At 41.6% G+C, this 13984-nt stretch overlaps 2 protein-coding genes across 2 annotated transcripts in view; one reads left to right on the top strand and one right to left on the bottom strand.

The window, feature by feature from the left end:
- Positions 1-5112: 5112 nt before the first annotated feature.
- The window catches only part of LOC129179689 (eosinophil peroxidase-like), a 13180-nt gene continuing 4308 nt past the window's right edge, over positions 5113-13984 (bottom strand). The window contains 9 exon segments of the mRNA XM_054773254.1: positions 5113-5681; positions 5796-5864; positions 11996-12031; positions 12129-12328; positions 12412-12649; positions 12719-12889; positions 12951-13209; positions 13289-13449; positions 13516-13870. Of these exon segments, the coding sequence (XP_054629229.1) occupies positions 5272-5681; positions 5796-5864; positions 11996-12031; positions 12129-12328; positions 12412-12649; positions 12719-12889; positions 12951-13209; positions 13289-13449; positions 13516-13870 (1899 nt within the window). The 3' untranslated portion in view covers positions 5113-5271.
- sftpbb (surfactant protein Bb) overlaps positions 6444-13984 on the top strand; it is a 26855-nt gene continuing 19314 nt past the window's right edge. Inside the window, exon 1 of the mRNA XM_054773252.1 lies at positions 6444-6476. Within this exon, the coding sequence (XP_054629227.1) occupies positions 6459-6476 (18 nt within the window). The 5' untranslated portion in view covers positions 6444-6458. The remainder of the gene's footprint in view (positions 6477-13984) is intronic.

Here is a 13984-nt window from a genome sequence, read left to right as displayed (position 1 = left end):
ATGCTGTACGCAGAATGAATAGATTGAAAATGTATACTTGTAGGCTGCAAAGACTTGTAGGCTTTTATATTAATTACATGTTCAGCCATCAAGCCCAGACTTCCCGGTCCCCGGCCACCTCCTCCAGCTTCACCGGGAGGACATCAAGGTGTTCCCAGGCCAGCTGTGAGACATAATCCCTCCAGCCTGTCCTAGGTCTGCCCCGGGGCCTTCTCCCCAGAGGCAAGACCAACAGGGACCCATCCTTGAGGCATCCGGACTAGATGCCCGAACCACTTCAACTGGATCCTTTCAATGTGAAGGAGCAGTGGCTCTACTCTGAGCCCCTCCCGGATGACAAAGCTCCTTTCCCTATCTCTTAGGGTGAGTCCAGCCACCCTATGGAGGAAACTCATTTCAGCTACTTGTATCCGGAATCTCGTTATTTTGGTCACAACCCTTTCAGCTTTGCTCTCTCTTCACCACGACGGTCCAGTACAGCGAACGCATTACTGCAGACGCTGCGCTGATCCACCTTTCGACCTCACACCAACCTTCCCTCACTCGTGAACAAGACCCCGAGATACTTGAACTCCTCCACCTGAGGCAGGACCTCATTCCCAACCCTGAGGGAGAAATCCACCCTTTTCCGACTGAGAACCATGGCCTCGGATTTGGAGGTGCTGAGTCTCATCCCAGAAGCTTCACACTCAGATGCAACCACCCCAGTAAACGCTGAAGGTCATAGCGCAATGAGGCCATCAGATTTATTGTCATATGCACAGTAAAACATGCTGTTATACTATGCAATGAAATTCTTATTCTGTTCATTCTCCCAAAAAAAGAAAGAAAACACAAGAAAATGAATAAGAACATAAGAAACATTAATATCAATAAATGAAAAGCAACAATAATAAAAAAGCAACAGCAATAAAAAAAGCAACAATAATATGTTCAGTGTTATGAGTGTGTGCGTGTGTTGCGTGCGGCGTGTGTGAGTGCGTCGTTGAGAAGCCTGATGGCCTGTGGGTAAAAGCTGTTTGCCAACCTTGTGGTCCTGGACTTCAAACTCCTGTAGTGTCTGCCTGACGGTAGGAGTGTGAATAATGAGTGTTGTGGATGTGTGCTGTCCTTGATGAGGTTGTGTGTTCTGCGTAGGACTCTAGATTTATAAATGTCTTGCAGTGTGGGGAGGGCTGCCCCAACAATGTTTTGTGAGGTCTTGATCACCCGCTGGAGTGCCTTCCTATCACGTGTTGTACAGTTACCGTACCAAACAATGATAGAGGCGGTAAGGACACTTTCAATAGTGCATCTGTAGAAGCAACAAAGGATTTTGGTGGACATGCCAAATTTCCTCAGTCTTCCCAGGAAGTACAGTCTCCTTTGGGACTTCTTCATAATTTGTTGGGTGTTGTGAGACCAGGTGAGGTCCTCGCTGATGTGTGTGCCAAGGAGCTTGAAGGTTTTCACCCTCTCCACCTCAGTCCCATCAATAAACAGGGGTTTGTTTATGCAGCTCCTTTTCCCTTGTTCTTGGGTCACTGATCATCTCTTTGGTCTTATTTGTATTGAGAAGGAGATTGTTATCATGACACCAAGCTATGAGGTCCGCCACCTCTCTTCTGTATGATGTTTCAACACCACCAGTGATCAGGCCGATGACTGTAGTGTCACGAATTTAATGATGCTGGTGTAGTTCTGGGAGGCCACGCAATCATAGGTGAAGATTGTGTAGCGGACTCAGCACACACCCATGTGGGGTCCCAGTGCTCACAATTCTTGAGCTGGATGTGCGATTGTGTACTCTGACTGACTGGGGCCTGCCTGTTAGAGAGTTAAACACCCAGTTACAGAGGGAGGGAGACAGGCCAAGTGTGAGGAGCTTATTTGTGAGTTTGTGGGGGCTGACTGTGTTAAATGCAGAGCTATAGTCTATAAATAGCATTCTGATACATGTGTCCTGGACATGTAGGTGCGAAAGGGCTGTGTGGATGGCAGTGTTGACTGCATCATCAGTGGACCGGTTCTGACGGTATACAAACTGTAGAGGGCCACAGTGTCCGGGATGCTATTTTTGATGTGGGTCATGACTATCCTTTCAAACCACTTCATTACAATAGGAGTGAGTGCTATAGGGCGATAGTAACTTAAGCAGGTCACGTTGCTTTTCTTGGGTACGGGCACTAAGGTGGTGGACTTAAAGCAGGTCGGTACAGATTATTGTGCAAGCGACAGGTTAAATATGTCAGCAAGCACATCAGCTAGCTCTGATGAGCAAACCCGAAGTGCACGGCCTGAGATGTTGTCTGGGCCTGCTGCTTTTTGTGGGTTTGTTTTGTTCAGAACCCTGCGCACATCTGATGATGTCACCATGAGAGGTGAGTCCTGTGTGCCCAAGCCCAGCCAACCTCTCTGCTGGTCTGGAATTTGGGTTTCAAAGCGGGCGTAGAACTCATTCAGCTCGTCTGGAAGTGTGGTTTGGCTACTCCGCTGTCGATACTCTGTGATGTGCTGAAGCCCCGCCCACATGCGCCGAGGGTCTGAGGTGGAATAGTAGCCCTCCAGCTTCTGTCTGTACTGTCTTTTGGCCTCTCTTATGGGTCTCCTCGGGTCATAATAAGACGAAAATACTCTATTCTTTAAATACAGATTACATATTTTTTCAACACAAAAAGCATAGAGTAATTTAAAGGGTTTAAAGGGTTTATAAAACAGTCGTCCCTCATTTATCCAGACCGAACCGTGATAAGTGAATTTCGAAGTAGGATTCAATATTAATAAATGGAATATTGTTGTAGTTATAACATAGAAAACCTGTTAATGACTTTCTAAATTTGTTTTTTACCATTATTAGAGCCCTGTAGACATGAAATAACACCACTATAGTCACATTTACACCCCTATTATTTTTTGTTTACACCACATCCCTGTCACAATCCTCAACAGCACAGTGTCTGATGTGGACACCTTCAGGTTTCTGGGAACCACAATCACTCGGGACCTGAAATGGTCCTCCGACATAGACACTGCACGTAAAAAGGCAGAGCAGAGGTTGTAAAACTGATGTTAAATGTTCAGTTGTCCATTCATATGTCATTTCTAATTGTTTTTGCATCATTTTCTGCATGGAAAACTCAAATTATTGTCTATAAAATCTTTTGTGTTAACATTCTTGGGTGTTTGGAACAGATTAATTAGGTTTACATTATTTTCTGGGGTAAATTTTGCTTTGGTTAGAGTCTGTTTTGGTTTGAGTCGGACGTTCTGGAAGGGATTAATGACATTAACCAGGGCTCCACTGTAGGTTAGTTTCATTTTTGCGCCTCACAGCAACTATGGTGCGTTCAAGTCAAGTCAAACAAAGTGAAGCAAAAAGACAAACATTTAAAACTATGGGATTTTTTAACAGTGGTACCTATATGCTGTAGATTTTACCTCTATTATCACATATTTATAGATAATTACCAATTTAGGGTTAACAGGTGGGTTTTTTTTTGCTTCTGGCCAGAAGATGCCAGACAGGCCTCGACTGTCACATGGTGTGGAGCCACGGGTGACGTGGCAGATCCCAATGCAGAGAAACAGTCCAAGTTTAGATACAAAAGATATTTAATAACAAAGGGTGTCCCGTAGCATGGAAAAAGTACAACACAAGAAAAGTCACAAACCAAAAGCAAGAACACAAAACTCTGTCAGCAAAAGGCTGACAGGAAGTAACTATAATACAACTGAGAAGTACTACAGGCAAACCTGAGCCGGAACAACGGTGAGTATACAAGTTTGCAACTGCAATCATTACAAATGAGTTACTGTAAACAAGCAACATTCAATACTTTTAATGCACTTTCCCCATTTGGACTTTTTATTTATGGCCAGAACATTAGGTACACCAACACAATCTAATGAGATCAATAAGTGCTGCATTTTGGTTGACAAGTGGGGAAAAAATAACTATTAAGACAACTTGATAATGACATGTATTGATTTTACAGCAATACTGTTACGAGTATGTGGTGAATATTTTTTTTAAGTATTTTGTACAGTGGGCCCCAACTCGACTTAATGTTGTTTCGTTTCGTTTTTAGGGGGAACAAGAACTCACCAAAACTAATTACATTCTTTGAAATTTTTGGAGTACTCTGTAGCAGGGGTGTCCACACTTTTTCCATTGAAAAAGCCACATACTGAAAAAACTAAGGACGCAGGGGGCCACTTTGAGAGTTGTAATTTTTTTTATTTTGTAATAAGGCTTTATATATACTGTGTATATATATATATATATACTGTACAGTATATATATCCATGCCGTAGGCCAATTTTTTTAAAAGCCGCAGTGTGCAAATGGTCCCTGGGCCACTCTTTGGACACCCTGCTTTCTGGTGATCCTGATCCTGTGATATTTTCCTTAAGTTCCACTGCAATAATTCTTTAAAATGGGGCAAAACACTACTATTTTTAAGAATGGGAGTCAACCTAAAGTTCTGTCAATGAATCAATGCAAAGTGTTTTACAAGATACAGTAAATGTGGCTTCAATAAATACTGTGTACTGTCGTCTACAACACTGCTGTTTTGTTCATTTTTGTTATTATTTTTAGAGAAAATGCAAATCAGTTTGTGTATTAAATGTTGAAAATGCATTCATTTTTATAATAGCACGTGACTGTTGGGGACGCAATGGAATAAAAGTGTGAACGTAAAAAAGACACTTTATCATCATGCTGTGAGAGAAAAGACATGCCGTACTAGGTTTAATTCATTCCACAGGTGGAGGGCCACAACCTACTTCAAGTTCCGTTGTATATCAGCGCCATCTACTGGTCTATTGAAGAACGCGTCTCACAGGCTGTGACTTGTGGCAGAGATGAAATCAACCCAGGAGGTTCAAAGATCAAAATACGAACAAAAATGAACAGTGTTCTTCTGATGTAAAGACAATGATCATTGACAGGAAAGTAATACACCTTCTGTACAGTGCTGACTAAAAAAACAGGAAAAAAAATATTTGGGATTGAACTGGATATTGCAGGATGAATCCGCTTGATGACGCAATACGTATGTGGCTGGGGTCAAGGGTTACACCAGAGTATGTGTTCTGTGTGCAGTCATGTGCACTCAAGAGGATATCCAATGACAAGTTCATTATTTGATTTATTTGCATGCACGCCCAACCTTACTGCTCAATGAAAAGTCTATAAATCATACAAATGCCAAATGTGAGGTTAATTTGGGATCTTCAAGTGCTTTCTTGGCAAAATACTGCCTTTTTGGCACATAGAATAATCATGGCTTATTTCTCAGTAAAGACCAGACGCCCCTAAAAGTAGCTGTCTCTGGTCAGACCATTGCCACCGTAGTTAGCCACCAGCCAAACCTCATCTCCTACATCTAGCTTGATGTACGTGCCTCCACTGGCTGAGATGTAACCATCTTGCTTGGTAGTATAGGAATGCACAATCAACACTCCATTGCGCAACAGATCTACGCTGGCAGCGTGCTCATAGATTGTACAGTAGAATTGGAATTCATACACGCCGGAATATGGGCATGTAAATTTGCCTGTGTTGGTGTTATAGCTGTTCTGTCCATTGTAGATGACGTCGTAGAAGGGGATAGGAACACCAGGACTAGGGTAGTTGTTGCCCAGTCGCACGGAGAAGGCCACATTCTCATGATAGGATCCAGGGGGGCCTGCTGGTTCTGAAAACCAAAAAATATAAATAACATCAGACCTTTGAACATCAGAACTTTACTACTGTGATGTTATGGAGATCTGCTTTCAATATGAATAATTACAAGAAGTGTTGCATTCACCTTTTGGTCCAGGGGTTCCTTTGGGTCCGTAGGATCCCGGGGAGTATTTGGTGATAAAGGGGGTTGTTTCTAGAACCAAGGATGCTTGCTTTTTAGTCAGCCCAACATGCTAAAGTATTGGCACAATCTTTTATACAAATATTTCAGAAATGATATGCTGGAAATCAGCCATCACAAAGCATACATTTCTACCATAGCCTATTTTCTTATAGATAGATATGGCCACATATACACTTACGTGCTGGGTACGTGGTGTTAGGTAGATAGCCTATGGCACAATTATATGTTGGAAATTAGTATTCCAAAATAAAGACGTATTGGCACAATCTATAAGGAGATATTTTCAACGATTTCAGAACTCCCCAAATAACTTTACCTGGTGGGTACGGAGTGGTGGGAGGTACATAGCCTATGGCAGGGCACCCCAAACCCCGGGCCGCGGGTCATTTGGTACCGGGCCGCACAGAAAGCAAAAATAATTTCCATTATTTCATTTTTTTAATGTTTTATTTTGAAAAGTGGCCGGATTCTCTCTGTTACATCCGTCTGATTTGACGCATGTCAATTGTGCGTGTGCTAACTTTCTCTCGTCGCACAGATAGACTACTACTGTATTTTTACCATTTTTCTTTCACCTCATATTTGGTTTCAAAAACTGATACTATGTGGGAATGCATAAAGGTAAGTTTTGATGACTTATTGAGTGCTAATGTGCACATTTGTTTTTAATTCATTTAAGTTAATTCATGCTAGCGCACTACCTCCTACCACACACACGTCAAACAGCAATGTAATAATCTCTCTGGAAAAACTTGACTGGAACTTGAACTGGTGGATGGTGGGTCGGCGTTCATTTTGTGCTTTTAATTTGATGTTATTCATGTCTTAGTTTTACACAATACATAATAAATAAGATAAATTAGATTGCTATAATGTAGGACACCTCCGCCGCCGCCGCCACCCCCTTAATAATTTAGGATTTCCTGGTGGGTACATAGTGATGGTAGGTACATAGCCCATAGTACATAGATTATGTATGGGAAATTCCATCCATCCATCCATTTTCTATGCCACTTGTCCTCACGAGGGCCACGGAGGTATGCTGGAGCCTATCACAGATGACTTTGGGGGAGGCGTGGTACACCCTGGATTGGTTTTGCAGGGCACATATCGACAACCATTGACACTCACATTCATACACTGTAAATACCAACATCCAGATTAATTAAATAAAATGAGTGAACCAAACTCAGTTTTCATCAACTTGTTATGAACACTCATTTTAAATAAGTAGTTAGTAATTCGGGGTTGGAAAACATGCTTAACTTGATTTATCCCAGTTGAGTCAAATTAGAAAAAATAATTTATTGTACCCAGCATGCTTTGGGAGTTTTTTGAACATGCTCAGACCTGCCTAATCTATTTTGAGCTACCAAAACATTCAGCACATCTTCACCTCGACCGCATGGTCAATCAGGAGCTCCCTTCAACACCTTTACCTGGCCTACTTGTGTTTAGCACATTGAGGTAAGTGAATATTTCACTCTTTTGTAAACCGTTGCGTTGTCTTGTTGTTATGTAGTGCTATGTACTTGCCAGTAAACACAATCAAATTCAAATATCACCGCTAGCACAGTAACGGCGCCATTTTTTAAAACAAATGTAGACAAAACCTTGTCTACATTTAATGCAAATCACATAGACTTAGCTTAGTATACTGACTACATGTACTTTTATGCTTTTAATCAAGAAGGCTTGAGTGAGGGCATCCAGGCTGTGCAAAAATATGTACATGTATATGATGTTATGTATTGTAAGCATAACCTCCTGCAGAGGTAAGAAAACAATACACCCATAGACTTTTTTTTTTATTCATAGACAAGTTTTTGTGAATCCACCCTTGAATTACAAGTAAAAAAATTGTTTTTGGCTTGTTTACGCAACACATTCACTTCTACGAGATAACATTCGTTCTGCTGGGGTTGATTTAGTTGATAATGCCCTTAAACAGTTTGTTAGACAAGTTCCCATATTGTACGGCCAAGAATATTGGGCATTTGATGTGCACCAGTTATTACATATTGCAGATGCTGTGCGAGATTGGGGTCCTCTGTAGGTATTTTCATGCTTTCGCTTTGAGAGTAATATAGGACAGATAATATCTCTTGTCAGGGGAACAAAATGTGTGCCAATGCAGATCTGTAAAACATTTTGGCTGCGTACTGTAATACCTGCAATTCATTTGAAATACTTCATAGGCTGTGATATGTGTCTAAACTCTCTTTATAATAGATGAATGTGTTCTGGGATGTATATGAGAAAAAAGTCTGTTCATGCTGATAATGTTCATTTTTATGGGACTGGACATGCAAGGGTACTCAAAGCAGCTGAAGTATCAGCCTTCAATCGCTTGTATGGATGTAACCCAAACAATTGTACTCATACAGTATACAACAGGTTTTCTTGCAATTCACTTTAGCTGTGTTCCATTCACTTCAAGGAGTCTAACCGTCATTGTGATAGTACTGTGCAGATGAAAAATGGGAAATTTTATGTTCTTTTGAAACTGATTGTCAGTCTGTGTTGCTTCCTAAGTGGGCAGTTTGAATAACGGCGCAGCTGTTTTGACTGAGTGTGAATTGAGGGTTCCCTTTATTTTTTTTGAGCAGTGTATTTAAAATACAGTTATTTTCAGTTGATCAGAAACTGATGGATTCTAATCTCACTCATAAATGATCATAGTCACTAAATTAGTACATAATGTAATTACATTAAATATGTGAATTCCCCTATCTCACACTTTTGGTCTATAGAATTTCCCAAAAGACGACCGGATTCAAAATGTAGTTGTGTGTGCTTCTTTTGCAGGATACAGCGAAGGAAGAAGCACTCGCCTCAGTGACAGTTGGGGTGCTGACTGTGTTCAACGACGATACTCTGCAGCAGGGTCTACAGTAAATGCAGTGCAGCTCCAGCCCATCTCCACTGCCATCATACTTGAGGGAAGAACAGTCATGGACAATGTTAGAGACTTTCCCCAGGCAGTCTGCCTCTTGTTTGGGTTTATGTATGCTCTTCACTTGGATTACCCAAAATGCATGGTGAACACACTCAGATTCATTCAAGCAATCATGTTTGGACTGGGAAGCAAAATACTCAATCCGAAACTGCTTAGTTTGAAAAACAAACTACTGGGGTAGGCAGTGCCACCTTTTCCGCTCTTTTAAAATAGAGTCCCAGATGTCCCAGCATTACCTGTATGAAAGAAAATTGACTCAAAGTTTACCCAAACCCATTTGGTATGAGCAACTTAACAAAAAGATTATATTTCATTCTCAATAGGTGACAAGGAAATCACAGCAATATTAGCATGTCCACACTGCACAGGCATCTCACTTCACAGCATCTCACTTCATTATCTTCACTGCAAGATAATCCCAATAATTTAAAATGTGTACATAGCTGACACACCAATATTAATATTTTAGCAACATCAATAGTTTCCTGTGTCTCATACCAAAAAAGAATTGTAACCTTTTTATAAATAAATGTATGTGCTTTTGTACAAGTAATGCAAAAACTTCCAGGACTCTTATTTTGAAGAGAGGATTAATAGTAAATATTTGTTGTTAATGTGCATTTGTCATTATGTTTCAAGTTGTTACTTTGCACTTTACTTTGCACCCAACATAACACTAAGCTACAGAACTAAAACTGATTAGTTCAGAAAGATTCTCTGAAAGGGTTTAGGTCTTAATAATAGTCTTCCAAGCAATTATGAAGAACATATTTTTCAGATGTTGTGCATTTTTGTTGAGAGGCTGTTTCTTTGATATGTTTTCTTGCCTAAAACTGGACCATGGTCCTTGGTCAGGAACTATTTTTCAGTTAAATAAATTTGAATTCCACTGAGTTTAAGTGTTCTCCAGTCATTGTGTTTTTGTTTTTTTTATGAAATCAACAAGTGCTGTTGTAATTCTTTTAGGTCAAGAAACTTAGCACAGAGCCAGGGATACCTTTATGAACCTCAATTTACAGATGCAGAACTTCATCAGATGGAGGTGGAATGGGCAGAAAGAGAGCGAGAGAGAGAAGTGGTCCAAGCTGAAGGGGGCCCTCAGCTGGAGCCTTGAGAGACAGTTGTGGGTCCAACTTCAGCTTGGACCACTTCTCTCTCTCTCTCTCTCTCTGCTCATTCTAAGGTAGAGAAAATAGTGCCAAACAATTGTGAGGTCAGACTTTTTCGTGGACAATGGTTTTGTGATCCAAATGTTTCACTCTTGAACCGCATATTGTTTTGAGAAGCAAACGCCTTCTGACCTCAGCCAACTAGTTGAACTAGCCTCGTCAACATGTGTTTACTTTTTACACTAATCTATCCCTCGCTCCTTGAGTTGAACCTGAGTGGCCAAGTGTGTCTCTCACCAAGTTAGATTACATTAAGTTTACATGGATATGATTGATGAGAAACACTAAAGTGAATGAAACTCTCACTTGAGTACTGGAAGCTCACAATAAATAAGTTACTGGAATCTAATTCATTCAAGTTAATTTGAGTACTCCATACTCAAAATAAACAAGTTACTGTAATCCAAATATTTAAGATAATTTAAGTACTGCAAACTCAAAATAAGCAAGTTACTATAATCCAATTATTTAAGATAATTTGAGTACTGCAAACTCAAAAGTTACTATGATCCAGTTATGTAGTATAATTGAATTACTGCACACTCACAATAATTAAGTAAATCCTATTCAATTCATCTAAGTTAACAAAAATTTGTTTTTGTGAGGCAGCAAGTTTGCATATTTTCTTTTAAGTAAAGTCAACTTATTATATTTTACAGTGTACCTATGGACAATTTCAAGTAATATGGGAACTTATTATTCCAAAATAGAAAAGTACTGGCATAATCTATAAGCAGGTGGGTACTTGAGGGTAGGTACATAGCCTACCTTCTAGAAATTACAGTAAACGTGGGTATAGGTACATAGTCTATAGCAGTGGTTCTTAACCTGGGTTCGATCGAACCCTAGGGGTACGGTGAGTCGGTCCCAGGGGTTCGGCGGAGCCTCCACCACGGAGGTTAAGACTCACCGGACCCATCGTGTCAATTTGTGATGACACGCCGCCGCTTAGCCATCACTGGCTGCAGATAATCACATTACATTGCTTGCCTTGGCCAATCAGTGCGGCGAAGAATTTAGCGCACTCATGGTGCGTTCCATTTGTACTTGAAAGTCGGAATTTCCGAGTTCCTAGCGGGAACCCCCCCCCCCCCCCCCCGCCCAATAGTTTGGGCACCCCTGATCATTTTCATCATTCATTCATTTATAAATCATGTTTGTTACTACAATTTCATTTTAATATGTCAAATAACTGATGGACAGAGTAATATTTCAGGAGTGTAAGAGGTTTATTGGATTAAACCAAGACATGAAACGTGCACCAAATATAATTTAGACAGGTGCAGAAATTTGGGCACCCCTGTCATTTTGTTGATTTGAATACCTCTAGCTACCTCACACTGGTTATTTGGAATACAAAATGGCTTTGGTTTTCCTACAAAAATATGGCCACCCCAACAGAAAAATGTATAATATTTAGTAGAGCCTCCTTTTGCAAAACCATCTGCATAAAATTGATGTAGTTCTTTGGAAGTGGTCTCTGAGTTGTCTTTGACTGTCTGCATCTGATATTTCTCCTGTCGTAGCACTTCTTACCTTAACAACAACTGTGTTTGTGGTCTTCCATTTCCTCATTAAGTTCCTCATAGTGGAAAGTGATTGCTGAAATCTCTGAGATAGCTTTTTGTGGCCTTCCTGTATATTGCATATTGCACATCTTGTGTTAATCCAATAAACCTAATTTCACTCCTGAAGTAACACTCTGTCCAGCAGTGATGTGATATATCAAAATGTAATAGCATCTCCAAACATCTAATATTGTATTAATGAAAATGATGGAAATTGTCAGGGGTGCCCAAACTTTTGCAAACAACTATTTTCAAATATTTCTGAAGTCCCAAAGTAACTTTGGGAATTACCTGGTGGGTAATTGGGGTAGTTACATATCTGATGGGATTATAAATGAAATGTGGGGAATTAGTATTCCAAAATAGAAAAGGGCTGGCACAATCTACTAGTATTAGCTGATGTTTGGAAAGATTTTAGAACTCCCAAAGTAACTTTAGATTTACCTGGTGGGTACTTGGTGGGGCCTGTAGGTTCATGTGCTACAACACATACAGTGAAAAACAGGAAAGTCAGTCATTCTAAAACACAAAGCTAATTTTGTCAAATATATCATGAGATTTCAGTGGTGGGACTCACGAGGCTCCTGCCACGGAGTCAGGTCAAACGGAGGGATGTCACTGCATTTGGTGTAACCATAGCCTCGTGGCCGAAACAGGAAGGGTTGGTCTGGAACTTCAGAGATGCCGGTGTTGTCACAGATGATGCGGGAAAATGATGTTCCTGCCAAAGAGGCTCTCTGGGCCTTCGTGAATACCCCTTTGTTCTCCCACCAAAGTCTAGAAAGAACATTGTATATTGTCACTGAGTTTGTAGGAGACAGCAGCTTAAATCCATTCATTTGCTATCATCATCTCTTTACCGATCTCCCTCCCGAATCTTGCTAAACTGAGTGCCTATCAGGCAAGCAAACAGGGGGCCAACTCTTCCTCCGTTCACAAGACGTTCTGCAATTCCTCCAAGCCATAGATCAATGTTATCAGGCGTGCCGTAAAGTTCTATCAACTTCCGAGCCAGTTCATCGTTTTGCAGCACAGAAGCCAGTTCCTTCTCATTTTGTGGCTGTGACAGACCACAGAACTTGCGCCATCGATTGTATCCTGACAAAGGGTATATACATGAGCGACACTGGAGGTAATGTACTGTGTGCAGGAACACTAAATGGATACCTGGGATTCCGTGGTCTCGTCCACGCTGCATGTTGAGAGAGGCCAGATCAAGTGCCATCTCAAAAGAGAATTTAAACAACAAGTCTCTCAGTTCATCCGTAATGATGGAATCCTGAACATTCAACTTAGCCTGTCGACCCACAAGCCCCCTCACGATGGGGTCTATGCCACCTGAAATGAGTGAAATGTGTTATGCAATAGCAGGGTCAAACAGCTACAGATATGGTCCTACCTTCAAAGACAACCCTCCATGGTGTGTTCAAGGCTGTGTGCAGCAACGGAGAGGGGTACAACGGGTGATCCTTGTAGCTCCCATCGAGGCGGAATATGAAGGGTTGAACCATCGAGTGGCCAAATCGGAAGGCAGCTGCTCCGAATGCATTGGAGATGGTGGCATCCACGGTGTCATTATAGCCAGGGTAGGTGGACAGCTTCTTGGATACGATTTCTGGACCAACGATGGGGGGCAAGAAGTCTCGGAAAGCGATGACCTGGAAGACAACATAAAATGTTCATCAAACAAGGATTTTGACCACGATAACTGTCCATGCAGCTGAGCCCATCTCTAACCTGAAGATATGCTCCAACGATCTTGCGTGTTTCTTGGTAGATTCTCTCTCCATCCCACTTTGGATTTAGTTTGCGCAAGGCCCGAGCCAGCCGGTTGTGCTCACGCAAGAACAGTGTGTGAATAGAGGTCAGAGCAATGTTCTCATTGGAGCGTCCATCACCTTCAAAGTTAAAATGAAGTCAGATGAATAATATTGGAATCCATACACCCACACCCTGCCACTCACCTGCAAAAAAGCAAAGCACTTCCTGGGCGTCAGGGTCATTGGTGATCCGAGCTCGGGTTGCACACAAGTTGGCTCCCATAGTGGTGAAGGGCAGCAGTTCTCGACCGCCGTCAGTGAACTCTGTATTGACCCTCAACAAGCCCTCATCTGTGCTGAGGTTACGAAGGGACTGAGCTCTGACATCATCCGAACCATACACCTGATCCGCATCAATATAAGATGTGAGGGTGTTCAACTGTTGCCGCACAGTGGCTTCGCCAAAGATGGAACCTGTGGGTCCAGATCCACATGTGGCTGTCGAGCGAAAGAAAGGGATGCACTCTTGGGAGCCAAAGCGTGGGCCATTCTTGGGAATCTGTTCAGAGGACAAGTTGCAGTGAGACTGTGTGCGGCGGGTTGTGTGGATGTGTTGACATTCTCTCTTCTTGGGGGCGTGACATGTGACATCGATGGCATGACAGAGACACCA

This window comes from Dunckerocampus dactyliophorus, chromosome 4, assembly GCF_027744805.1.
Source record: "Dunckerocampus dactyliophorus isolate RoL2022-P2 chromosome 4, RoL_Ddac_1.1, whole genome shotgun sequence".
NCBI lineage: Eukaryota > Metazoa > Chordata > Actinopteri > Syngnathiformes > Syngnathidae > Dunckerocampus > Dunckerocampus dactyliophorus.
This window is presented reverse-complemented; position numbering and strand designations above follow the sequence as displayed.